The sequence below is a fragment of the Mesocricetus auratus genome, unplaced genomic scaffold (assembly GCF_017639785.1).
Source record: "Mesocricetus auratus isolate SY011 unplaced genomic scaffold, BCM_Maur_2.0 Super-Scaffold_100014, whole genome shotgun sequence".
NCBI classification, from domain to species: domain Eukaryota; kingdom Metazoa; phylum Chordata; class Mammalia; order Rodentia; family Cricetidae; genus Mesocricetus; species Mesocricetus auratus.
In genome coordinates this window covers 43001325-43027802 of record NW_024429197.1, presented here as the reverse complement: position 1 = coordinate 43027802, position 26478 = coordinate 43001325, and the positions used below count along the sequence as shown (strand labels likewise).

The 26478-nt window shown below is 39.1% G+C and overlaps 1 protein-coding gene across 3 annotated transcripts in view; it reads right to left on the bottom strand.

Moving 5' to 3' along the window:
* Window positions 1–26478, bottom strand: part of LOC101830438 (cytochrome P450 2J3) — a 40227-nt gene that overhangs the window by 4599 nt on the left and 9150 nt on the right. Inside the window, exons 2-8 of one of the 3 annotated variants that reach the window (XM_005074310.4) lie at window positions 24212–24374; window positions 21568–21717; window positions 20971–21131; window positions 17087–17263; window positions 11431–11572; window positions 9787–9974; window positions 8047–8185 (exon numbers count right to left, since the gene is read on the bottom strand). In XM_005074310.4, the coding sequence (XP_005074367.1) occupies window positions 8047–8185; window positions 9787–9974; window positions 11431–11572; window positions 17087–17263; window positions 20971–21131; window positions 21568–21717; window positions 24212–24374 (1120 nt within the window). The remainder of the gene's footprint in view (window positions 1–8046; window positions 8186–9786; window positions 9975–11430; window positions 11573–17086; window positions 17264–20970; window positions 21132–21567; window positions 21718–24211; window positions 24375–26478) is intronic. The other 2 variants (XM_021229644.2, XM_040757142.1) reach the window with 2 other exon arrangements.

Below are 26478 nucleotides of genomic sequence, written 5' to 3'. Positions count from 1 at the left end.
GCCTGGGAACTGCACAGAGCTCCCAATACCGGCGGGAGCAAAGCACCCCAGACTCCAGATCTTCTCTCCCACCAACGATTCCAGGAAAGGAGAGGAGGCTGGGAGTACAGGGAAGTAGCTGTCCCTCTGGCATCATCAGGTAAACAGGCCAGCTTCCCAGCCTGAGTTCCAGAGCCTGCAGATCGCCTGGGAACTGCACAGAGCTCCCAATCCCGGCGGGAGCCAAGCACCCCAGACTCCAGATCTTCTCTCCCACCAAAGAGACCAGGAAACTACAGGAACCAGGGAGACCAGGGGAGTAGCTGTTCCGGATCAGGTACAACAGGACCCAGCATAGGGTCCAGGGGACCAGGTAGGAGGCTAAGCGCCCCAGATTCCTGTTCTTCTTCTCTACCCACGGACCAGCATTTGGACAAGGCATAGAAGAACCACCAGATTACTGGACTTACTAGCACCCACCAAAAGGGAACTCTGGTCCCCAGACCAGGAAGGGGCTCTTTCTGCACCCACTAAAAGAAGAGATGGGAAAGAGACAATACAAAAACACAGTCAGCAACAGAAAAACAAATATGACACCGCCAGATTCTAGAGACTCCACACCAGCAAGACCCCAATATTCAAACGCGAAGGAAGCAGAAGAGAACGATCTTAAAAGCACTTTCATGAAAATGATAGAGGCCCTAAAAGAGGATATTGGAAAATCCCTCAAAGAAATGGAAGAAAAAACAAACCAAAAAATGCAAGAAATGGAAGAAAAAACAAACCAAAAAATGCAAGAATTGGAAGAAAAAACAAACCAAAAACGGCACGAAATGGAAGAAGAAATGAAGCAAAAAATGCAAGAAATGGAAGAAAAAGCAAAGCAAAAAATGCAAGAATTAGAAGAAGAAACATACCAAATAAGGCAGGAAATGGAAGAAGCAACAAAGCAAAAAATGCAAGAAATGGTAGAAAAAACAAAGCAAAAAATGAAAAAAATGGAGGAAGAAACAAACCAAAAAAGGCAGGAAAGGGAAGAAGAAACAAAGCACAAAATCCAAGAAATGGAACAAAAAGCAAACCAAAAAATGCAAGAAATGGAAGAAAGAACAAACCAAAAAATTCATAAAAGGCAACAAACGGACGAACAGATAAACAGAAAATTGCAAGAAGCAATGCAAATGCTGCAAGGGTTGAAAACTGAAATAGAGACACTAAAAAAAACACAATCTGAAGAAAGGCAGAAAATAGAAAAGCTGGACAAACAGTCAGGCACTACCAATACAAGCATTACCAACAGAATAGAAGAGATGGAAGAGAGAATCTCAAGTGTTGAAGATACATTAGGAGAAATGGATTTATCAACCAAAGAAAACCTTAAATCCAACAAATCCTTAACACAAAACATCCAGGAATTATGGGACACCATGAAAAGACCAAACCTAAGAATAATAGGTATAGAAGAAGGAGAAGAAATCCACCTCAAAGGGGCAGAAGGCATATTCAACAAAATCATAGAAGAAAACTTTCCCAACCTTAAGAAAGACATGCCAATGAAGGTACAAGAAGCCTACAGAACACCAAATAGAGTGGACCACAAAAAAAATCCCCTCGCCACATAATAATCAAGACCCCAAACATACAGAATAAAGAAAGAATATTAAGAGCAGCTAAGGAAAAAGGTCAAGTAACATATAAAGGCAGACCTATCAGAATTACACCTGATTTCTCCATGGAAACTCTGAAAGCCAGAAGGTCCTGGATAGATATTCTACCTACACTAAGAGACCATGGATGCCAGCCCAGACTACTATACCCGGCAAAGCTCTCAATCACTATAGACGGAGAAAACAAGATATTCCATGACAAAACTAGATTCAACCAATATGTGTCCACTAACCCAGCCCTACAGAAAATTTTGGAAGGAAAACTCCAACCCAAGGAAGCTAACTACAACCAGAAAAACATAAGCATTAGAGAATCCCTCTCTACCAACAGCCAAAAGAACAAAGGGGCGAAATTCCACCCATAATTCCACCAACAACAACCATCGCAAATCGAAGAAGGATGAGCAATCAATGGTCATTAATATCCCTCAATATTAATGGCCTTAACTCACCCATAAAAAGACACAGACTAGCAGAATGGATTCGAAGACAGAACCCTTCCTTCTGCTGCATACAAGAAACACACCTCACCCTCAAAGACAGACATTACTTGAGAGTTAAAGGTTGGGAAAAAATTTTTCAATCAAATGGACCCAAGAAACAAGCAGGGGTAGCAATCCTAATATCTAACAAACTAGACTTTAAAATAAAATCAATCAAAAGAGATGAAGGAGGTCATTACATACTCATCACAGGTGAAACCCACCAAGAGGAAGTGTCTATCCTGAACATCTATGCCCCCAATACAAAGGCATCCACATTCGTTAAAGAAACATTATTAGAACTTAAATCTCATCTAAAGCCCCACACAGTTATAGTGGGAGATTTCAACACACCACTCTCACCACTAGACAAGAATACCAGACAGGAACTCAACAAAGAAGCAAAGGGTCTAATAGAAGTAATGACCCAACTGGGATTAACAGATATCTATAGAACATTTCATCCACATAAAAAAGAATATACCTTCTTCTCACCACCACATGGAACCTTCTCAAAAATCGACCACATACTTGGCAACATATCAAACCTCAGCAGCTACAAAAAAATTGGAATAACTCCATGCATCTTATCAGACCACCATGCCTTAAAATTAGAATTCAACAACAACACAAAGTGCAGAAAACCTACAAACTCATGGAAATTGAATAATGCTCAACTGCACCATCCCTGGGTCAAAGAGGAAATAAAAAAAGAAATTAAAGACTTCCTCGAACTCAATGAGAATGAAGACACAACATACCCAAACCTATGGGACACTTTGAAAGCAGTGCTACGGGGAAGTTCATAGCACTAAGTGCTCACATGAAGAAACAGGAAAACAGTTATACCAGAGAATTAACATCACAGCTAAAAGCTCTAGAACACAAAGAAGCAAACTCCCCCAGGAGGAGTAGACGCCAAGAAATAATCAAATTGAGGGCTGAAATCAACAAAGTAGAAACCAGGAAAACAATACAAAGAATCAATGCAACGAAGAGTTGGTTCTTTGAGAAAATCAACAAGATAGACAAACCTTTGTCCAAACTTACCAAACAGCAGAGAGTGAACACGCAAATTAACAAAATCAGAAATGAAAAGGGGGACATAACAACAGACTCTGAGGAAATCCAGAGAATCATTAGGTCATACTTTGAAAACCTGTACTCCACAAAATTCGAAAATTTAAAGGAAATGGATGACTTCCTGGACAGCTATCATTTGCCAAAACTAAATCAAGAACAGATAAGCAATTTAAATAGACCTATAACCCCTATGGAAATAGAAGCTGTCATCAAAAGTCTCCCAACCAAAAAAAGTCCAGGTCCAGATGGCCTCAGTGCAGAATTCTACCACAAATTCAAAGAACAGCTTATACCAATTCTTCTCAAAGTGTTCCACACAATAGAAGCAGAAGGGTCTTTGCCAAACTCTTTCTATGAGGCTTCAATAACCTTGATCCCCAAGCCACACAAAGATACAACCAAGAAAGAGAACTTCAGACCAATATCCCTCATGAACATTGATGCAAAAATACTCAATAAAATACTGGCAAATCGGATCCAAGAACACATCAAAACAATCATTCACCACGATCAAGTAGGTTTCATCCCAGGGATGCAGGGATGGTTCAACATACGAAAATCCATCAACGTAATCCACCATATAAACAAGCTGAAAAACAAAAATCACATGATCATCTCACTAGATGCTGAAAAAGCCTTTGACAAAATCCAACATCCCTTCATGATAAAGGTCTTGGAGAGATCTGGGATAACAGGGACATACTTAAACATAATAAAAGCCATATACAGTAAACCAACAGCCAACATCAAACTAAATGGACAGAAACTCAACGCAATTCCTCTAAAATCAGGAACAAAACAAGGCTGTCCACTCTCTCCATACCTTTTCAACATGGTACTTGAAGTTCTAGCTATAGCCATACGACAACAAAGGGGGATCAAGGGGATACAAATTGGGAAGGAAGAAGTCAAACTTTCACTGTTTGCAGACGATATGATAGTTTATATCAGTGACCCAAAGAACTCTACCAGGGAACTCTTACAGCTGATTAACACCTTCAGCAAAGTGGCAGGTTACAAGATCAACTCAAGAAAGTCAGTAGCCCTACTATATACAGATGATAAAAGGGCTGAAAGAGAAATCAGAGAAACATCACCCTTTACAATTGCCACAAACAACATAAAATACCTTGGGGTAACGCTAACCAAACAAGTGAAAGACCTGTATCGTAAGAACTTTGAATCTTTAAAGAAAGAAATTAAAGAAGCCCTCAGAAAATGGAAAGATCTCCCATGCTCATGGATAGGTAGGATCAATGTAGTAAAAATGGCAATCCTGCCAAAAGCAATCTACAGATTCAATGCTATCCCCATTAAAATCCCAGCACAGTTCTTCACAGACCTTGAAAGAACAATAATCAATTTTGTATGGAAAAACAAAAGACCCAGGATAGCCAAAACAACCCTGTTCAACAAGGCAACGTCCGGAGGCATCAATATCCCTGACCTCAAGCTCTATTATAGAGCTATAGTCCTGAAAACAGCTTGGTATTGGCACAAAAATAGACAGGCAGACCAATGGAATCGAATTGAAAATCCGGGTATTAACCCACACACGTACGAACATCTGATCTTCGACAAAGAAGCTAAAAATATACAATGGAATAAAGAAAGCATCTTCAACAAATGGTGCTGGCATAATTGGAGACTGGCATGTAGAAAAATGCGGATTGATCCATGTTTATCGCCATGCACAAAACTTAAGTCCAAATGGATCAAAGACCTCAACATAAATCCAGCCACACTGAACCTCTTAGAAGAGAAAGTGGGTGGTACCCTTGAAAGAATTGGTACAGGAGACAGCTTCCTGAACATAACACCAGTAGCACAGACAGTGAGCTCAACAATTAATAAATGGGACCTACTGAAACTGAGAAGCTTCTGTAAGGCAAAGGACACAGTCAGCAAGACAAAAAGGCAGCCCACAGAATGGGAAAAAATATTCACTAATCCCACATCTGACAGAGGGTTGATCTCCAAAATTTACAAAGAACTCAAGAAGCAAGTCTCCAAAACAGCAAAGGACCCAATTAAGAAGTGGGCTGCAGAACTAAATAGAGAGTTTTCAATAGAGGAGTCTAAAATGGCTGAGAGGCACTTGAGAAAGTGCTCAACATCCTTAGCCATCCGGGAAATGCAAATCAAAGCAACTCTGAGATACCATCTCACTCCTGTCAGAATGGCTAAAATCAAAAACACCAATGACAATTTATGCTGGAGAGGATGTGGTGAAAGGGGGACACTCCTCCATTGCTGGTGGGAGTGCCAACTGGTTCAGCCACTTTGGAAAGCAGTATGGAGATTCCTCAGAAAAATGGGAATAAACCTACCACAAGACCCAGCAACTGCACTCTTAGGCATATATCCAAAAGATGCCCATTCATATAACAAAGATGTCTGTTCCACTATGTTCATAGCAGCTTTATTTGTAATAGCCAGAACTTGGAAGCAACCTAGATGTCCCTCACCCGAAGAATGGATAGAGAAAATGTGGTACATCTACACAATGGAGTACTATTCAGCAGAAAAAAATAATGGAATCATGAGATTCGCAGGCAAATGGATGACACTAGAAGAAACCATCCTGAGTGAGGTAACCCAGTCACAAAAAGAGAAACATGGCATGTACTCTCTCATATATGGATTTTAGACATAGATCTGGGGAGTGCCAGCCTACAATCCTATTGCCAGAGAGTCTGGGAAACAGAAACTTCATTTACTGGCTGGTTAAGTACTGAGCTGAACTCAAGAAAGCCAGTATCAGAGAGGGAGGACTGATGATCAAAGGGATTAAGACTGGGCTGGTTGAACCCCCAGAAACAGCTGACCAGACAAAGGTTAACTCTTGAATCCCAGGCATCAGCCTGGGAATCCAGCATGGGACTGATCAAGACCCCCTGAATCTGGGTGTCAGTGAGGAGGCCTAGGTAATCTATTGAGCCTTGGACAGCAGATCAGTACCCATCCCAAGTATACACACGGTCTCTGGACTCCCATAGAACAATGTGAGGTGCACTCTCACCCTGAACTCTTGGGGAAGGGTCTAGGCCCTGCCCTATATGAAATGACAGACTATGGACACCCCCATGGAGGGCCTCACCCTCCCTGGGGGAATGAGGGGATAACGGGGGGGGGATGGGGGGAGGGCACGGGAGGAGGGGAGGGAAAGGGAGAGGGACCTCGTACTGACTTGTGAAGCAACCTTGTTTCTTATCTAAATTTAAAATGGAAAATAAAAAAATATTAATAAAAAAAATAAAAAAAAAAAAAAAAAAAAAAAATATTTGGACATATTTTCCACTGCCCTCATGGGGTTTCCAACAGGAGCATGGTAGCAGGAATGATAGCGTGTATTATTCTCTACAGGATAATGTATAAGAGGCTGCATTAGTTTTCAATGGCATTAAAAACTGATGCATGAACGTTTGCACTTTGTAACCTGCCTAACACAAGTTGTTGAGGAAATAAAAGCAGACCTGAAAAGATGCATACTGAATGTAAATGTGCTAAGATGATATCAGTATCTTATGCAACATCTGCGTTTTTTGCCATCATGTTTCATTTATCTTTGTTCTCCCCATGTTGCCTGTCATGAATAACATGATAAGCAACTCATTAAATCCCCGAGATTCTCCTGTAAAAATCCACATACTATGATATGCAAAGCGAGGACTCAGGGTCAATAACTCATCCTGTGTGCAACTCCCTATGTGATTGTGACTAAACCACTCCTTTTCATGAAGCTAAAAGCCTTTCTCATTTGGCAATTATGTGAAACAGTTCCTCCCTGCCTCTGTGCAAGACTGGGCAGGTGTGAATCTTGTTCAGCATGGAGCATGTGATTAAAAGCTTGGCCTGTGTGATAGGCAATCTTGATTACTGTGGTGTGCTGGATTGAGAACGTCTTTCATAGATTCATATATTTGAATGCTCAATAACCAGGGAGGAAAACTCTTTGGAGAAGAATAGGAGGTGTGACCTTGATGGAGGAGATATGTCACTGGAAGTGGGCCTTGAGATTTCAAAAACCACTCCAGGCCAATCACTCTCTTTCTCTGTCTCTGTGTGTCTCTCTGTTTCTGTGTCTCTCTGTCTGGGGATCAGGATGCAAAGCTCTCAGATACTGCTCCAGTGCCATGCCTGCCTGCTTCTTGCCATGATGATGATGGACTAATCCTCTGAAACTGTAAGCAAGGCCCCAAGTAAGTGCTTTCTTTTATGAGTTGTCTTGCTAATGAGGTATCCTCAAACAACAGAACAGTAACCAAGTCAGTGATCATCTTGATTGAGAGACACCTAGAAAATGGGCATCTGTCTGTTACCTCATTTCAGAGATGACTGGCATGTGGGTCACTGAAGTGAGAAGAAAGACCTTTCCTGAGCAGGGCTGATAGCATACATTTGTCTGGCCTTTGTCACCTGGTGAGCCTGACTTTTTCTGAGCCCCTGTGACAGTGTTACTGTCTGCTCGTGACATCACATTCCACCTCCCTAAGTCTGCAAGAGACTTTGGGTATTCAAGCACAGACTGCATCATAGGTTAGTTCTTCTTTTCTTGAGGGTTTCAGGTGTTTTGGACTTGGAAGCCACGGGTTACCCACTGGTTAATCACTTCTCTTCCTCACCAACTTGCCAAAGGCCATTTTTTCATCATGCACCTTGACTATGTAAATAAAACTGGTAATATTAATACACACTGTTGGCAGAGTCTTTCTATGTTGATGTCAGAGTTCCTGATACAGAAGAATTTCTTTTTCTGTTTTTCCTTTTTCCATTATCTGGTAAATTCAAAGCAGGTAGGATTTTGATCTTTTTCTTCCCCAATTAACACTCACCTATTGAGAATGGCAGAAAAGAATCTCTCTTCTTAAACTGTCCATTCTCCAAAAAGTGCTCTGGATTGAAGGTTTCTGGGGTGGCCCACTCTTTGGGGTCCCTGTGCAGAGCAGTCAAATTGGTCAGGACCATGGTTCCCTAAAGAACAGAGCAAAGAGTCAAGGCTTGATGTGTCAAACAGCCCCAGACAAGGAGTGAGGGTTCCCAAGATCCCATCATTCTTTACACCCTGAGATCCTTGAAAACTCCTGTTCTTAGTCCAGATAAATTATGGATTATGTGTCCAGAGGCTATTCCAGGCCTATCAATCAACTCTTTATCAGGAAGCACAGTTCTATGGGAAGTGGTCATCATGTTCCTAGGGAAACAAAATGTACCATCCAAGGGACGATAATTGGACATGGGAAGAAAACCATCAACCCAGTTCCTTCCTACACAGACATGTGATGAAGAAGCCTGTTTCTGGGGTTAAACAAATGAATTGTATCTGCGTTTCCAGAGTCGACTCTTCTTATTCCAGTTCCAAAGACTTTCCAGGAGAACAACACATTCTGAGGATCTAAGACTTAAAATTGTAGGTCCACAGAGACTACCTCTGGCAGGTAAATTGATTCTTGATTCTGGTAATTGATGATTGTTTAGGAGATTACAAAAGAACACCACTGACAGTAGCTGTAAGGGCATTTCTAGAGATCATTAACTAATTAATGGCAGTAGACTTTCCCTGATTGTATGTTACCATTCCCCATACTCAAGAACTGGGTAGCATAAATGGGGTGGGGAATTAGCTTCATGCAGACTCTCTTTCTTTTCCTAGTCACCATCATAAGGACTCATCTTCTGAGCCATCCCCTTGCCACCATGATGAACCATGAATAAATACCTTGGGCATTTATTTTGTCACTGCCAAGAAATGTCTGACTTTGGTTTGGTATATGGTGAACAGAAAGAAAGGGAAAGGATTGTGACTTGAACAGAAGGAGTGTGATATGGTCAGGAGATCTCTCTCAGCAAAAACTTTAAGTGGATCCTAAGCTGGGTTGTGCATTTGCTCTGTGAACAGAGAGAATGTAAGAGGGATCCATGAAGAAAAGTGTAAGGGAGATTGTTCAATGTCTACTATAGCAAGTCCTGGGCAGTAAAAATAATCAAAATAGTTCTGGATCCAAGCTCTTCTAAGGCTGCATATTGTATTGGAGAGATCTCAGGTAAACTTCATTCCCAAGCAGGGACCAATGGTTATGAAAAGGGGATTAAGACATTTTGACATGAGCATCCTCAGCACATAACTGCTTGGCAACAATCTGATTTTATCTCTCCATTTCTAATAATTAATGTTTCATTTTGTACTGTTTTTATGTGAAACAGAAAGATCTCAAGTAAGCAAAAGCTGGGAAATATCTATGAACACGGATATAGCAAAGAACTACTGACTCCTAGGAGGCCAAATTAACACAGGAATATACTGAAATGTCTTTTAGCTGATAAGGTCAAATTTTACTTTATTGGCTAAATTCAAAGCAGATTCCACCAAGAAATCGTCCTTTCTCTACTCCCCAATATACACACAAACATTACAGACCTGTCGGTGGAAAGTTCTTTCTTTGCCCCCTTTGGTACAATATCTCTGGGTTTAAATGTTTTCTTCGGGCAGAAACACTTACTACTTTTTACATTTAGATTCCTCAGATAATGCCAAGGATGGGCTGGAGCACTATAAACTGATAGTGCAAAGTTACCTTAGGCAGGTGGAATCCAGCAAGTGTGCTATCAGTTGTTACTTCCCTGGGAACATTCAAGGGGATGATGTTGCCCATCCTCTGCACCTCATGGATGACAGCATTAGTGTAGGACATGGACTCTCTGTCAGCTGTGCTTGGCTGCCTCCCAAGACCAATCACTCTGTCAATCTCAGAGTGGACTTGTTCTACAAGAAAACCAGGGGGTGGGGTGGGGTGGGGGAATCTGTAAGTTTCAAAGTTAGTGCTTTCTTCTGAAGACAGACAAATTGTCTCCATGATGTTATCTCCTTACATTTAACCCAGTGTTTTGTTTACAAAGAAACACTATGTTTCTTCAGCTCCTCAAAGGACTGCTTTGGAAAAGTGTTAACTCTGTAACTTCCCTTCTTCCTGCAACATAGCCATAGTTTTTCACTTACCCTGAATGGAATATCTGTTATCTGCATGACTAATCACATAGCAATACCCATTCATGCTTCTGCAAATTAGTTCCTTTCACCTAATGGCCTATGAAAAATAAAAGCTTAGTTTTTAGAGTTTGATATTCTGGGATATTTACAATCAAGACATCAAGAGTTTTGTCTGATATGGATGAACTTTCTGTCTCAGATGGCAAAGCTTTGCTGATCCTCAGAATTCATGTAAAAATCGTGGTATAGTGGCATGCACTTCTAATTTCAGCATATTGGGAGACAGATTCCTGTGGCTCACTAGCCAGTTAGCCTTGTCTACTTGATGAGTTCCAGGCCAGAGAAAGTTCCCCTTTCAAAAAGTGTATGGAGCCCAAGAAATGACTAATTCTTCTTTACTACATGGGAAATGATGTGGTTACTACTCTTCATCTTTGGCCAAAAATAGTTGTCTTGAATGTGCTTCAGTGACTTTTTCCTTCACTAATAAATTTACCACAGTTTGGAAAAAATGTTTCATGACATGAAACTTGATGAATTAATTCTTCTATAAACTAGAGGAATAAAAATGATGGAATTGGCCATTATTTCTGAAGGGATGAAAGTCCCTGGGGAGGTATAAACGTTGTGCAAAACTCTGCAGTGGGGCACAATGGGTCACATCTCAAGGGAGAGCATGGCAGCCAATTCTTAGTAGTATTTAAACCATTTTTGGAAGGTAGTATCTGAAATCTCAAAAAATGGGATAGTAATTCTTGTTAGGGGGAAAGCCCAATGCCATGCTTATAGGCATGAATAAGGACAACACCAATGGAGAAAATGTAATATAGGGAGGCAACATGCAGAGTGTGTGTGGTTGAGTCTGGAAAGAGAGTGGTAACATCAACAGGAGGCCAAATATCCACCTGAGACATCTGGATGGTATTCAGGTCAAATAGGAAGGAGGGACTGAGTGGATTTCCATCAGACAGTGTCACCTTTTGCTGGAACCTACCTTACTGACAGGTGACTTCTCTATGTTCCCCTAGAGTTGAAGATTCTTCTAGGCACAGACTATAAAATCTGCATTTGTGAATTATCACACTCCTGAAAAGACACTTTCCCAAGAACACCTCTCCTCACAGCTGATTCATGTAGTTCCATTCCACTATTCTAGTTTCTGGGCCCATCTAAGCAACAACTTTCAGAGGAACCATTGTGCCCTGTCCGGATGCAGTCAGCACATGCTCACCTTGGACTTCCGGGTAGAGGGCCATGTAGAGCAGAGCCCAGCGCAGTGTTGTGGATGTTGTCTCTGTTCCAGCAAAGAAGAGGTCCAGAGTGCTGCAGATGAGGTTTTCTTCATTGAAACTTGTAGCAGCCTTGTCTGAGTACTAGAAAAATTAGTGTGTATTTTTAAGAGGATTTGGGATTATTCAAGGAACAGAATCTTGAAACTGGGAAACAAATTTTGGAAGGAGTCTTTCAGAATGAATGATACTCCCTTTGACTTCATTGGGTGGTATTGTTTACCTTCAAATGAGATGTTGAACAAAAGCACTTGAGTGGCTAAAATCAAGACAATTGTTTTCATGTGATTATACTTTTGAAAAAGCTTTTAGTAAAATGATAAATAGTTGGATATGAAGGAGCACTTTGTTGCATGGATCAGTTACATGCCATGGCCTAAAGTGCTCGCTTTACATTTCTCTTCTTCAGTTTCATAACAAGATAATAACACTTGTGATGGTTATTATTGGTGTCAACTTGATTATACCTGAAATGAACTAAAATTCAACTGGCTGAATACAACTGTGAGGGATATTTCTTAATTAAATCATTTAAAGTGGGAAAACCCTCCTCCTCTTTGACCAGACTTCTAAGGTGGGAAGGTCCACCTTAAATCAGCCACACCTTCTGGTGGCAGCCTATATAGAGGGCATGGAAGAAGGAAGTGTTTGCTCTTCACCTGCATGTCTTTACACTCACTGTCAAATCAATGCTTTCACTGGCCTTACAGCTTACTTCTTTGGGATTCTTGCATATACTGAAGATCAGCTGAAACATCCATCCCTGTGGACTGAACAACTACTAGATTCTTCTATTTTTTCTGTTGGCAGAAAGTCATTGAAGGACTAGTTGGACCACAAGCTTTAAGAAACTCCAATAAATCCCATAAACTTGTGTGTGTTCGTGTACACACACACACACACACACACACACACACGAATATCTTACAGGCTGTGGTACATTAGTTCAACAATACCTGTCTATCTAGAGAAAGAATACACACACACACACACACACACACACACAGTTTTGTTCCTCTAGAAAATCCTGAATATTTCAACACACATCTTAATCACAACAAATTAGTGAAACAAAATAGGAATGTAGAAAATACTCAAGAAATATTTTTGTTCATTAAAAAAGAATAAAGTGCAATCTCTATGATGACTAGTTGTTTTTTCCTGCATTAATCTTGCATTGTGAACACCTCTCATATTCTATCAATTGTCTTTTAAAATGTAGTATTTTCCTTACCAACCTTCTCTGGAAGCTTCAGTTTGTTAATATTGCTCTTAATGTTGATGGTCTCACACTGAACTCCATATGGAAAATAATTTGCCAACTTCTCTAGGGATATATTGTTGTTTCTATTGGTAGTATGACAGGAAGATGAATTCATAGAATGGGTGGAAAGGCATGTACCTTTGTACACTTGGTCAGAGGAGGAACATTGAATCCAGTGGGTCAAAGGCTGTATGACAGATACAGTGATGTGGATTAGCCAGAGGCCTATTGAGATTGTAACAGTATAGTTAGTGTTATGGTCTGAATGTAAAGCATCCCCTACAGGTTCATGTTTTGAATCCTTGGTTCCTAGTTGCTGTGACTAATTTAGAGGTTCAGGAGAATTAGGAGGTAGGGTCCATCACCTGATGACAAACTCAATGTTATAACAAGGCCCTGGGCTCATCCTTTGTTTCCTCTCCCTGGTACATAATGATATGCAGGCTCTGCCACACCAATCTAACACCATGAGCTAAGCTGCTCTGCCATTCCTTCTCTGTCATAATGCATCAAAAACCTCTGAAGTTGTGAAACAAAATAAATCTTCAATCTCTTAAGTTGTTTCTGTGAGTATTGTCACAATGATGTAAAAGCAAGTCACACTTGCAAACAGCTGCTTTCTAGCCTTCCGTGTGATGGAAGAGTCTTGATATGGGGTCAGAAGAAGACAGAGGTCCTACCCATACTTTGAAGTTAAACTCCAGCATTCAGCTAAACTTGGCCTGTGTCTTGCAGTGGAGACTGAGCTGGGATGGATTATTCACTGTAGACCAACTGATAAAAAACTAGAGCTCTGATGTTTAGTTGCTACTTTTACTATGGGTAAAGGGCAAGGAGGTGCATAAATGGCCAATATCTGCCATTTTCAGGACTTCATGCCAAACAGCAGTGGACCCTTTACTTCTTTTTTTAATTACATTTTATTCAATCTTTTTTCATATATTATATTCCAACTGAAGTTTCCCCTCCCATCTTCCCCCCCAACTCCTTCCCCACATGCTAACCTATCCACTCTTCCTCTTTTCCCTTTGGAAAAGGGCAGCCCTCCAAGGGATATTAACCAAACATGGCATATCAAGTTGTAATAAGACTAGGTACCTACACTCATACTAAGGCTGTATAAGGCAACCCAGTAGGAGGAAAAAGGTCCAAAAAGTAGGCAAACAAGTGAGAGAGTGTCCCTGCTCCCACTGTTAGTCTTACACGAAGACCAAGCTATGCAAACTATAACATGTATGTAGATGACCCATGCAGGTTCCCTGGTTTTCAATACCTCTGAGGTCCTATGAGCCTGGGTTAGTTGGTTCTGTGGGTTTTCTTAGTGTCCTTGCGTCCTCTGGAAGCTTCCTCTCCCTTTTCTTCAGAATTCCCCATACTCCACCTAATGTTTGGTTGTGGGTCCTGCATCTGTTTCCATTAATTGCTTAGTGAAGCCTCTCTGATGATGATTTTGCTAGGTTCCTGTCTACAAGTATAGCAGAATGCCATTAGGAAACATTTCATTGATTTTTTTTTCTGGTTCTGTTTGATCCAGAGACCTAGAATAGGTCCCTGGCCCTCCAGGCAGTGTCAGGGGTGGGCTTTCTCTCGTGGCAGGGGTCTCAAGCTCCACCAATCACTGGTTGTCCACACCCACAATTTCTGTACCACCTTTGCCACAGCACATCTTGCAGGCAGGACAAACTGTATTTTGGGGGGTTTTGTGTTGAGGGTTGGTGTCTTGATCCATTCACTGGAAGTCTTGTCTGGTTACAGGAGATGGCCCAGTCAGGCTACTTTTCCCCCATTGCTAGAAATCTTGTCTAGGGTCACCCTTGTAGATTCCTGGAAGTTTCCATTGCACTAGGTTTCTAGCTCATCCCCCAGATGCTTCCCAGTTCCAGGTGTCTCTTCCAGTACTCTCTCCCTCTGTCCTCTCCCCACATGATCCCTCTTGTTCCAAACCCCACCTGCCCCAAGTCTACCCATGATATATATTCTATTTCCCCTACCTAGGGAGGTTCAGCTTCCTCCTGAGCCCTCCTTGTTACATAGCCTTTTTGTATCTGTGTATTGTATTCTTTACTTTACAGTTAACATTCAGTTATGAGTGAGTACATACCGTGTTTGTCTTTTGGGGTCTGCATTATCTCACTTAGGATGATTTTTTCCAGTTACATCCATTTTCCTGCAAATTTCATGATTTTTTAACAGCTGAGAAATACTTCATTGTGTAAATGTACCACACTTTCTTTCTCCATTCTTTGGGTGAGGGACATCTTATTGTTTCAAGTTTCTGGCTATTACAAATAAAGCTGCTATGAGCATAATTGAACAAGTGTCCTTGTGGTAAGATGGAGTATCCTTTGGGTATATACCTGAGAGCTGGGTCTTGAGGTAGGTCAATTCCTAAATTTCTGAGAAACTGCCATATTTATTTCCAAAGTAGCTGTACAAGTTTTCACTCCCACCAGCAGTGAAGGAGTGTTCCCCTTACTCCATATCTTCTCCAGCATGAGATGCCACTTGTAGTTTTGATCTTAGCCATTCTGACAGGTGTAAAGTGGATCTTGGAGTCATTTTGATTAACATTTCCCTGATGGCTAAGGATGTTGACTATTTCTTTAAGTGCTTTCTTGGCCATTTGCAATCCCTCTGTTAGGAACACTCTGTTTAGATTTGTACCCCATTTTAAAAATTGTATTATTTGGTTTGTTGACATCTAGTTTCTTGAGTTTTGTATATATTTTGGAAATTAGCCCTCTGTCAGATGTGGAACTGATGAAAATCTTTTCCCATTCTGTAAGCTGCCATTTAGTCCCATTGACAGTGTCCTTTGCGTTACACAAAATTTTCAGTTTCATGGGATCAATAATTCATTAATTATTGATCTTAGTGTCTGCACTATTGGTGTTCTGTTCAGGAAGTTGTCTCGTGTGCCAATATGTTCAAGGTTAGTCCCTGCTTTTTCTTCTATTAGGTTCAGTGTATCTGATTTTATATTGAAGTCTTTGATCCATTGAGACTTGAGTTTTGTGCACGATGATAGACATGGATCTATTTGTATTCTTCTGTATACTGATATCCAGTTGGCTCAGAACCATTTATGGAAGATGCTTTATCTTTTCTTTGTAAAAAAAATCAGGTGTTCATAGGTGTGTGGATTTCTATATGGGTCTTCAATTTGACTTTGTTGATCAATCTGTATTTTATGTAAATATCATGTGCTTTCAATTATTATAGCTCTACAGCAAGGCTTAAAATAGGAGATGGTGATACCTCCAGAAATTCTTTTATTGTTCAGGGTTATTTTAGTTGCCCATTTTTTGTTTCCATATAAAGTTGAACTTCCATATGAAGTTGAGTATCTTTAAGGTCTGTAAAGAATTGTGTTGGAACTTTTTAGTGGTAATTGCATTGAATATGTAGATTTCTTTTGGTAGGATGGCTATTTTTTCCTATGTTAATCCTACCAATCCATAAATGTGGGAGATATTTACATCTTCAGTTATCTTCTTTGACTTCCTTCTTCAAAGACTTGAAGTGAAGTTCTTGTCATAGGGTTTTTTCAGTTGCTTGGTTATAGCTACCACAAGATAGTTTGTATTATTTGTAGGTATTGCAAAGTATGTTCTTTTCGTGACCATTTGTATACATCAGAGGACTAACTGGCTTTTTTGAGTTAATTTTGTATTCATCCACTTCACTGTAGGTGTTTATCATCTATAGGAGTTCCATAGTGGAATGTTTGAAACTGTGCTGGTTCCATGGTGTAATGGCTAGTACTCTGGACTCTGAATCCTTCCCTTCTAATAATGTTCCTGGTATAATGGTATTATTCATGTCTAAAATACTATTCATAATATATATTCCTGAGTGTATTAATCATTGACCTACATAGATGCCCAGAACTTCATTTTTTAATCTGTTCACGGTACTTGGTAAGCTAAAATAGACTTTGTAGATGTGATTAATTCGACAGAAGAATATTAGCTTGAATTATCCTCATTAAAGGGGTCTTGAGCATGAAAACCAGAGAGGGGAGATGTAAAGATGGAAGCAGATGTTGAGAGAAGAAAGGTTCTACAAACTTGATACTAAAGATGAAGGAAGGAGCCATAGCAATGGATGTCAGTGCCCTCTGAGAGCTTGATGCTGGAGTCTCCATGGTTATGGAGTCTCCATAACCCTCAGAAGAAACTCACCTGACCAGTAGGGATAGGTATTCATTCAGTACTGATTCAGTGCAATGTTATACCCTTAAACACATGGCTGCATGATGCAGGATCAATTGGAAACTACTAAACCATCATATTTTTTTCTAAAAAAAAAACCCAAGGCAGAATCTTCCTCACCTTTGTCATTTCTGTAAGGAAAGCATCAATGAAGTCTCTCGGCTCAACAGGATTCCAATCTTTCCGGTGACTGTCCATCATCCGGGAAACAAACAGTTTCAGTTTTTCCCAGTTCCTGAAAACTGTTTGATGTGATCCAGGAAGATATTTAAATATGGATGGGAAGACATTGTAAAGCTTATAAAGAAAAATAAGAAAATATTGCAGACATGAAAGAGTAATTTTTGTTTCTAAACAATCTTGTCTTTCCCCTCTGTTACGTTTAGTAACAGAGTACTTTGGGGCCATCTTGGTTTCTGGTTTCCCTGTCACCACTGTGTATACAGGTGTTTCAACTGTGCCATGCAAAATATATGACACACCAGGCTACTTTTCACCATCCCGTCTCTTTGCTCCTTGGTCTACATCTTCATCTCTCCTATCTGAATTCTGGTATGCTATTAAATTATTTTTTGATTCCATGCCTTTGAAGGTCATTTTGCAAATAGTTTCCAGACAGAATATATATCAATGTTATCACAGGGCTCCACTCCTTGAATTATAATCCTCAAAAACTATCCACTACACTCAAAATCATACATAGTGTATTGTACCTATAAGCCATACAGAGATGGAACCCTCCAAATCTTCATCATTATCTATGTTTCTCTACACACTCCAACCATGATGGCCTCTATGATCACATTGAGGGCATTTTTTTTCAGATCTAAGCAGTTGGTATTCATTGTGACTAGAAAATCTCTCTGAAACTAGCATGGTCCCTGTCCTTCATTTAATGAAAGTAATGTTTACAAGTTACATGCTTGGAGCTCTGTTACTTGATTACAGAGATAGGTTTCTTTCTAATCCTTGGTCAGGATTTATTGTCCCTCAGGGAAATTAAATGTATTGTGAGGGTAGCTTTATATGCTGGTGCCCCCGACATAATTTAATTTTCATATGGCGAGATGGAAATCTTTATTGAAGTAAAGTGGATGGCAAATAAAGTTTCGATAATATTCAGTGGGAAGCAGATAGTATAGCACAGTGTAGAGTTAACAATATGTAAAATGAGGCAGATATGCGGTTGTTAATTCTGCTACCTTCAGGTTTGGTAACGGTTATAATATTAATAATTTAAATATTAATAATATTGAAGTATGGCAATATTTATTGCTACTAGTAATATTAATAACATTAAAGTATGTAAATATTTAATGTTAGTATCACTAAATTATAACAATATTTCATATTATTAAGTGATATTAACATTATACTCTTTCTTTACCAGTGGAGTTCACTCACTCTGCACATTAAATGGTGTGACACACAATGCATTACACAGAGGTCTGGGGGATTACTGTCTATATTTTGTCTATATTTGCTTGCATAATTTTGTACTAGGTTTCAGACATCATGTTGCATTATTTTACATGTAGAGGGATATTGTGAAATTAATGGACATGTGCTTTTACAGTGTCTATCAAAGTACCTCATACAATTTGTTATGTCAAGGATATGTATTACCACTCTTTGCTGACTCGTTGTTTCTTCTAACACCTTACCTCCAGTCTGCAATCTAGAAGTTGTCTGGGCACTTGTTGAACTTTATTGAATTCCTAGGCTTTGCTTACTGGGAGGAAAGTTAAGGGGCTGCTAGACTTGCAAATACCACGATTAAGAGTTAAAACAAGGAACACAAAATACTGTGGACAACAAGTGCAACAGATCAAACTCTTTAGCTCCTTTTCTTACATATAAGGTATGCTAACCAACTCATCTGTTTTTGATGAGGACATCCCTGAAGGTGAGGAAGTGCTTGTGGGATAGGATAAGTGAGAATAAATCCCCTTTTGGGTGCATTATAGAGAAGCAGATGCATAGAGACAGAAGGTCTTAAAGGGGAAGGGAACATTTGAAGGATCAGTAACTGTATTTCAGATCCATTCCCTCTGGAACCCTTGTGTATACTAAGTCAGCAAGAGGAATGTGATTGAAGCAGCATTATATACAGAAGAGGAATAAAAGCAATGTTAATCATGCAGACACAGGAAAGAATAAATTACATAAGATGGCTGAACTAATGAGAGGTATGAAGAAATTCATGTTAATTAACACAACTAACAAGCCAACCTGTAATAGTAACAGATAGAAAACAAAGAATAAACACTAATTCAACCAAACAGAAAAACTACCATCAAAATTATGGGTGTTAGTTGGGATTTGGGATTGTTCAACAACAATCTTCAATGTCAGCGGCTCCAACACACACACACACACACACACACACACACACACACACACACAAAGAGAGAGGGGGGACATATTAGATGAAGAAACACAGACTAACACATTGTTTCTAAGAATGCATACATTATAGGCAAAGGCATCCACATAAGGAAACATCCAGCAAAAGAAAATTTAAAACATACAGTTCTAACTATCCTGGTATCTGAGAAAGAAGATTTCAAATTCAAACTAGTTGAAAGTGACTTTTTAAAAGGCACTATATATTAATAAAGAGAACAACCAATTGTAACTAAATATGCCTCAAATAAAATTCAAGGCTTTTGATTTTACAGCATTAACTAAAATGCCAGAGGAGTCCTGAGGTAATACAGAGTGATTTCAGTAGGCTGCTCTCATTGCTAGATGAGAAAATCAAAAGTGAAAATCAAAAGAAAAGAAAGACTTAAATTACACTGCATATGAAATTGTCTTAAGAGATAGCTAAAGGTGATTCCTCCAAACAGAAACACACATATATAACCTTATCTAAAATGGAACACATTCTACACCACAAATGAGTTCTTACCAGATACAAAGGAAAAGTTAGCAATAGACATACCTAAGAGACCCCAACACTACATTAAGAATTATAGACAATCAAGGAATGCTGAGAATGAGAGAAATAGTCTTCCCTAGAGAAAAGCACATCAATTGGTTATCTAATATTAAATGATCATCTTTGAAAACATAAATACATAAAAGTAACATTATACAGACTATGCAGATTGTATTAGGTATCTAGGGATATAAATGTTAGAACATATACATAAGAATAAATAATTAATGAAAAACTGAGGCTGTGAATTTGAAAGAGCAAAGAGAAGTAGTTTACAGTGCTTGGAGGGAGGAAATGGAAGGAAGAGATGATACAATTATATCATAATCTTAAAAATAAAACAAATAACTTAAAAACTCACACTAAAGGCCAGGCAGTGGTGGTGCAGGCCTTTAATCCCAGCACTTGGGAGGCAGAGGCAGGCTGATCTCTGTTTGAGGCCAGCCTGGTCTACAAGAGCTAGTTCCAGGACAGCCTCCAAAACAATACAGAGAAACCCTGTTTCGAAAAAACCAAAAAAAAAAAAACCCTCACACTAAAAAATGACCCAAATGAGTAGATGTGTTCAATTGAACCTTGGCACCAGAATATTCATGGATATATTATTCTTAGTTCCCTAAATCTAGGAACAACTCAAATTCCTAAGCTCAGAAAAAAATTACAACATATTCAGATGCTGAGCTGCATACAAAGAGGACTCTTAAAACAAGTTGATGAACTACAAAGTATACACAGAAATTGACTGAGGTAAGAAGAGAGTCAAAGCAGACAATCATAGTCAATAACATTGTTATTTATTTTTTAAAAGGTAAATTTCCATGTACTTGCATATGTATCAGTGTAAATATTAAAATAGCTCATATAAGTGTTAGAAATGTTTTATATATGCTAGGTTCTTACATTACAAATAGGTTTGCATCAAATTTGATTTTTAAGACTTAATATATACCTGTTATATATTAGCTTCAAAAAGTCGCCCAACAAAAAGAAAAACTTATATGTTTTTAAATCAGCCCCAGTCCAATATTCTTTCTAAAATATGCAGATGTGAAGAACTTACCAGACACATCATTGATGTCTCCAAACATGTGGCTTCATCTAATAACCTCAGAAGCTCCTGAAACTGGTCATCTTCATATCCAAAACGTTCCCCGAAGGTGATGGAGCAAATGATGTTGGAAACTGCATTGGTTATCTTGAAGTGTGGATCAAAAGGCTGTCCTGGAGATGGGGAGAGCCCATATGCCTTTTAAAGATATTGGGTTCCTTCCTCCCTCCCTCCCTCTCTCCCTCTCTTCCTCCCTCCCTCCCTTCCTTTTTTTTTTTTTTTTACAAATATTTTATAGTTTATGGCATAAAATATACACAATAGAGCATAATATGAAGAGCTCCAGCTACAGGGTGCATTGCACAATGAAAGAACTGTCAATATCTGGGAAGACATATAGATAACCAGGCTTTAAATTCAACAGTGTGTTTAATGACACATTTGTATACTTAGCTGTAGAACTCCTGGGGAAAGGGCATGGCTACATGTTCACTGTTCAGTCCTCAGTGGCTAGCACAGTGGAGACCAAAGACTAGGATTTACCTAATAAGAATTTGTTCAGTGAATGAAAGGGCTAGAGCCTCATGCACTGTCCTGCAAAGGGCTCACCTTCCTCTTCTCCTATGGCATTTGTTAGGTGGAAGGCCTCTTCCTGTATGCACTCCTCTAAGCTCTTCCTCCCCAGTCCAAAGTTCTTGAGTGTCATCAGTGCGAACCTTCTTTGCTCCTTCCATGTCTGGCCATAGGACATGATCAATCCTGGAAAGTAGAGATTCGGCATTATGGCATTGTGATCATGGCTTAAACGTACCAGAAAAACTCCATTAGACATGGACATAAGAAAAGAATAGCCAAAAAGTGAGCTGATAGCTGTCTAGACACAATCTCAATGCAAGTGACTAACATATTCTGGTGGCATGAATCAGAACATAAATTTAGTAAGTACTTCTTATGTATTATATAATTTTGTACTGAAAAAAACTCTACAGGTTTATGACCAACTAACAAAATGTTCATTTCATCTGGTATAACACTGAGGCATGATAATAAATTGCAAAGTAAACTTAGAAAGACAATAAGTAGATGGGCATCCAGGCGTTCAAATTCAACTTTCCCTGGACCTAAAGCCCCAAGCTGATGAGCAGAAACACATCTATTTATGCCACAATGAGTACCAGGAATGCACTCATGGATAATACAAGGCATGCATTACTTACAAAGCAACAAAGGCATTATAGGGAAATTCTAGCAAAGATCACAAAATGATTCAAGAAGTTGAGAAAGATGAGTATCCCTCACATGCACATACATACACAAACATAGAGGTGCAGGGGAGGAAAAACATGCTGCTGTGATTAGCATCCAGCACACATACATGTGTCTCAGCACACATAAAATGCCACCCTCCTGTCCACATCTTACCTTTCAGAACAATGTTCAACTCTTTGAACACAGATCCTGGTTTCCACCTCATGTGTTCTTTATCAATTCAGTCATTTATTTCCTGGAACTCTCTATTCTGGGTCATTTAGTTACAGGTGTTCTTCCTAATTCTTTGCCAGAAATTTCCTATAATTTTGTTGTTTTATTTTTTTCTATCAAATCTTGAGACATTGGAGGTTTTTAAGACTAGGTCTAAAACCTCCCTTCTATACCAAATTTTATTTCAGGAAATCTAACGAACTCCTATAATTTAAATAAACTCTTATGATAGTCAAACTGTAATTTGTCCCAGAAGGAAAACACTCCTGAATCATGCTTGTGACTATAATGTCGCTAGTTACAGGAATTTACAATCAGCACATGTGTGACAGATGTCATTATTACATTTTTGAAACTTCCACACACCATTAATCACCTTGTATTCTATCATTGTTCTTTTTACATCACTCACAGCTCCTGCAGTTTCCTGAGAACCGAGTGTTCATGCCATCTAACTACATGCCATAATGACTTCTCTCTTCAACGATTTCATTCCATGTGGCTTTAATGCCACCTACCCAATCTAACCTACTGTCATTTTTTTGTCATCTTGAGTGCTCAAATTCCTTTTATAACTTACAGTGATAGTATCTTTGTTATTGTTTTTCTGTTCTCTACCTGGCATCCTAAATGAGCCTCAAAATGTGTAGTACTTGATCTTTTTTTTTACCAAGCAAAACCACTTAAGAGTTTCTTTTGATGTTATGATGAAAACCAAGAGTTGGGCTCTTTCTTGCCATCCTCAACAGTTTTATATGTCCACTTATATATTCCCATCAGATACTATACTTGCAGTTCCTCAAGATCCCAGCTTTCTTGTCCCTTCAAGGATTTTCTATCCCTATTGAGTATTTTTTCATACTATTTAATGAATATCACTATTCCAAAAAATTTTCCTGAATCCTAAGCCAACTTGGATGTCTTTGATAAATGCTTTATTATTACAGTAGCATGACAGGATTTTAACTGATTTAGACTTTCTTGTTAGAGAATGGTTTTTATATAATCTGGTCAATATTAATCAATTATTCCAATGACTTGGTTTCTCCTTGCAGATATGGTAGTCAAAGACATACAATTAATGGTTGATTGTTTCAAGGAGTAATTTGAAATGACTAAAAATGAAGCTTTTATAGGTTAATAGAGTCGAAGTCTGTTTTCAACTTTCAAACACATAAGTTGGTTTAATGATGCTAGTCTATTTTCACAGTCTGGAATGCTGGAGATCCCTGTGCGGCATGGCTTTAATGATGCAGTTTAAGAAATCATAAACAAGAAGAGCAACAGCAGTAGGAAGCTGACTCACAGCCATTTTCCTAGGGCAGAGGGTTGGAATGGGAAAAGGGAAGTGAGCGTGCAGTGTTTGTCTGTGGAAGGAGATGCTGTTACTTCCTATCCATGCATCTAGAGTTCGACTACAGGACACATGGTTTCTCTAAGTCTCTCTTACAGGGTTACACTATAAGTCCTCTGATGGTTGCTTTCATCTAGCTGACTTTGAAGATAACATTTCATGAATGGTTGTGTTTACAGAAATGATATAAAATTACAGACATAGAGATACCTTTAACATATCATAGACACACTTTAAACTGTGCTAGAAACCATAGTATCTGCACTTCTTTCTTTTTTTAAAATTTCATATATGTGCAATACATGTTGATCATATCCTTTCTCCACACCTTTTATTATTACATGTCACATTTTCCATGAAAATTTGTGTTCTTTTAAACAACAAACTACAATCAATAGTGTTGCCAATGAAACTTACCATTGTTACCAAAGACACGTTCTCTGATTGGTGTAATGGGGCGTTTCAAAATGTTTTGTTCCATGTGAGTGAAAGCTTCTTTGATTAAGGGTAGTCCAGTTATCACCACTGAAGGGATGTTACCATAATCAAGGCTAATTAGGTTTCCATACTTCTTCACAAACTGGAAAACATTTCAATAGCCTTAGTTAAGTGTGTCTGTGTCAGAGTTTCAAGGGTTAGCAGACATGAGCCTATCTAGTGGGACTTGGATTGAGAGGTCTCTGTTAATCTTAGTGGAGGGATGCACCTTGTGGTAATGTTTCTGAAAAGGTTTTCTCATCCTCTGAACTAAATTCAAATTCAATTAAAAATGTAATTTATTCTATAAAAATCATTGATATAGATCAGTATGAATTGAGCAGGTGTCTATTATATTCTCCTAAAAGAAGGTATAAGGATATAAGTGCCAACAAATAAACAAGGCCTCTATTCAAGCATTCTAAAGGCTCATGTGATCTGCCAAGGGCTGAGGAAGGTCTGTTTATGTTTTGTATGGCTTGAATGAACTTCTTAGAAATCAAATATCTGTTTATCCAGAGGATAATGTTGTCTATGCAGCACCTGCTAGATATGAGATGTACATGTGTAAATACTGAGACTAACACTAAGGGAAGTCCATGCACCTGTGTGTAGAAAAGGTACACTGATGAAACAGGAATGTTACAGTACTTTTTTCTTCATCTGCATTTCATCAAATTCCAATTCACTTTAGTGTTGCTGGAGTACTGCCTGGGTACTGTTGCCGATCCAGAGCCCCCATATAACACACAGAGACTCTATTAGTTGCAATGCTGTCAGCCAATGTCTAGGGCTTCTAATTGGCTAGCTGTCTTAAGTATTAACCCATAACTACTTATATATATTGCAAGGTCTTATCTTACTGGAACGTTAGACTCATGTGTCCTCTCTTCTTTGGATCACATGGTGACTCCCTACTACAGAATCCTACTTCTCTCCTAGTCCTGCTTATCTTGCTTCCCTATTGACCAACAATGTTTTATTCATCAACCAATAAGAGAGACATATTTACAGAATGACATCTTCTATCACTTTAGAACTTGAAATTTCTTCTTATACTTTCATTCATTCATTCATCAATAAGAATTCATTGAAATTTAATGTTTCCCTAGAAGTCTTTTAAAGAAAGCAAGGTCTCTAACCTGGAATCTAGTGAAGGCAGAAAATTAAAGGCTTTGGTTCTCAAAGAGCTTGAGTTGTCTATGTACAAGTCAGTTGTAGAAAGCATGGAAGCCTGAGTAAAATTACAGTGTTGGTGTAGGGAACAGACTGTTTTTGTTTAATAATTAGTAGATATGGAAAATACAATAGAGGCTAGGAGCAGAAATATCTCTGAAAATCTGGAGTGATGAAAGCACATAGATTCCATGGTTAACTGACTGTGATTGCTCGGGGCAGGTGCTCTCTTCTAAGCCTCACACCCCCCAGTTATGAATGAGTTAAAGAAAACACCCCCCCTCAAAGAGTTCTGTGGGATATAATAAAAGTGGCGCTGTGAGAAGCACGTGGTTTAGTTCCAGGCACCCAGCCACCCACTGAATCTCTGACAAATGAATGAGCTCTGTGTTCAAAGGCTTGGAGACACAAATGCATGGTGAAAACCAGGACAAGAGCCTACCAATCCCAGATGCCACACAAACTGGGTGGGTATTTGGTATGCTTTGTGCTTTACTTAACTATTTACAACTGTTTTACTGTCGTTAGGATTTTCTTCATCATTCTTAAATGGCAATTAAGCTGTAGGCAGAGTAATCTAGTCAATAAGGTTTTCCTGGAGGACATAAGTTGCCAAGCATTATATCAGACTGAAGACAACTGTATTCATGTTGAGATGTCCTTATGCCTTTAGAGTTTAGTGGAAGATAGAGCAGTCATGAGGACAAGTAGGTAATTTGGGAGAGGACAGTGCCCACAAAATGCATAATGTATAAGATGTTGTTTAGTCTGAATGATGTTATGTAATCAATATCAAAGTTCCTTCCACCTGTGTTCTCAAGAGTCAGAGCTATTTAGATCCAAGCTCTGCCTTTGGTCTAATTGTCAAACAGAAGGGTTCAAGTCCTCCAGGTGTCTTTGATCTTCTACCCCATCCCCATCTTTCCATGTATTGTCACGCTACCACTTTGAGAACTAAACCCATGGAAACACTGTCAAGTCATGTCATAATTTGGTCTCATCTGAGAATCTTGTACCCACATTGAAGACAG